The sequence below is a fragment of the Manduca sexta genome, chromosome 25, assembly GCF_014839805.1.
Source record: "Manduca sexta isolate Smith_Timp_Sample1 chromosome 25, JHU_Msex_v1.0, whole genome shotgun sequence".
Classification (NCBI taxonomy): domain Eukaryota; kingdom Metazoa; phylum Arthropoda; class Insecta; order Lepidoptera; family Sphingidae; genus Manduca; species Manduca sexta.
The window spans coordinates 5,053,829-5,055,238 of NC_051139.1; the positions used below are offsets into that span (position 1 = coordinate 5,053,829).

General features: G+C 33.0%; 1 protein-coding gene across 1 annotated transcript; it reads left to right on the forward strand.

Moving 5' to 3' along the window:
- Positions 1 to 1,410, forward strand: LOC115441723. The gene is made up of 2 exons (XM_030166619.2): positions 1 to 142; positions 353 to 1,410. Exons 1-2 carry the CDS (start codon positions 77 to 79, stop codon positions 704 to 706), a joined length of 420 nt encoding a protein of 139 aa, XP_030022479.2. The 5' UTR covers positions 1 to 76; the 3' UTR covers positions 707 to 1,410.

A 1,410-nucleotide genomic window follows, 5' to 3' on the forward strand; every position in this document is an offset into this window, starting at 1 on the left:
CAGAATTTGCTGAGCATCCGTCACTTCCTAAGAACGTTATACTGAAACATTATTTTTTACTATTTGAACAATTAAGATGTACTTTAAAATATTGGTTTTATGTGGAATCCTTGCTGTCAAAAACGGCATTTGCGACGAAAGGGTGAGATTATTTTAGTAACTTTAATCATTGTATTTATTTTTTATTGATATCAGGATCCTAAAAAAATACTATTAATTTAGTATTAAGTAACAATGTTGAATTATTTAATTGCTTGCCTGAATGATGAAACCATAAACGAAACCATAAATTGACACTTGACTATAAGTGTAAAATATATAATTAATTGTAAGTTTCTCACTTGTATTTTAGAGAGCCGTGTCGTTTGTTCCTGAAGTAGCCGACCACATAACGAAAACTATCAAATACTGCATGGTTAAATATGACAACGACCCGAAGATTATCGAACTAGTTAGACAAGGCAGTTACGGTGTAGACGAGCCCTTCAAAAAATTCATTTACTGTGCCTATCATAAATCAGGGTATGCTAACGAAGATGGCCACGTTTTAGTTGATAAAGTGATTAAAGCTTTTCCTAAAGATGCTAACATTGAAGAAGTTACGAAAAAATGCAGTATGATAAAAGGAGACGACGCGGAAGATACAACGTATCAATTCTTCAAGTGCTTCGAACTGAATGCTCCCATTCGTCTGGCATTGGAATAAGTAAAACGGAAAATTGTTATAAAAAAAAATATGTTGCTATATTATGATCATAATACTTTGGGTAATTTAAAGAATGTGATTTGTTACAACAATTTATTCACGTAAAAATTTATAATGTGTAAGGTACATAGCAGTGGTCAAGGGTCCATATAACTCAATTCCTGCCGGCTTCCCTTGCATAATTTATGTAAAATTTAAGTATCATTAGAACAATTTGCAGAGCGCATTCCTGCATATTAGTATTTACATATTGTGTCGTGTTCAGTGGCGAAGTGTGACATTTTTCAAAAGGTAAGCCGATGTAAAAAAAATGCCCTAGTAATGGTATCAAGGCCAATTTAACAGAAATCAAAAACTAAGATAAACATAAATGAATATAAAAGGGAAGCCGATAGGAATCGCGTTTAATGGACGCATCGCCACTGGTCGGGTTCCCTTTTGGAAAATTTCACCCTTCGTCACTGCATATATGCATAAATGCGGTCTGAAAATTGTTAAAATAAATTTATATAATTAATGAAAGAGAGGCCGCAAGAAATCGGCTTGTATAGACTCTTCGCCACTATGTTGTTCGCTACTTCGGCCGTGTGAAAGCCAATGTTTTTTATAAACATTCCATTATATATTTTTCGGGAATAAGTAAAATAATATTACTAAGATCTTCAAGGTTTATGCTAAGAAGAATATAATATTTTACACACTCA

Bases quoted from the DNA above. Each gene is read 5' to 3' on its own strand.
- LOC115441723 (XM_030166619.2), top strand. From the start codon at position 77: ATGTACTTTAAAATATTGGTTTTATGTGGAATCCTTGCTGTCAAAAAC. The intron at 143-352 runs GTGAGATTATTT...CTTGTATTTTAG, and splicing joins ACGGCATTTGCGACGAAAGG to AGAGCCGTGTCGTTTGTTCC.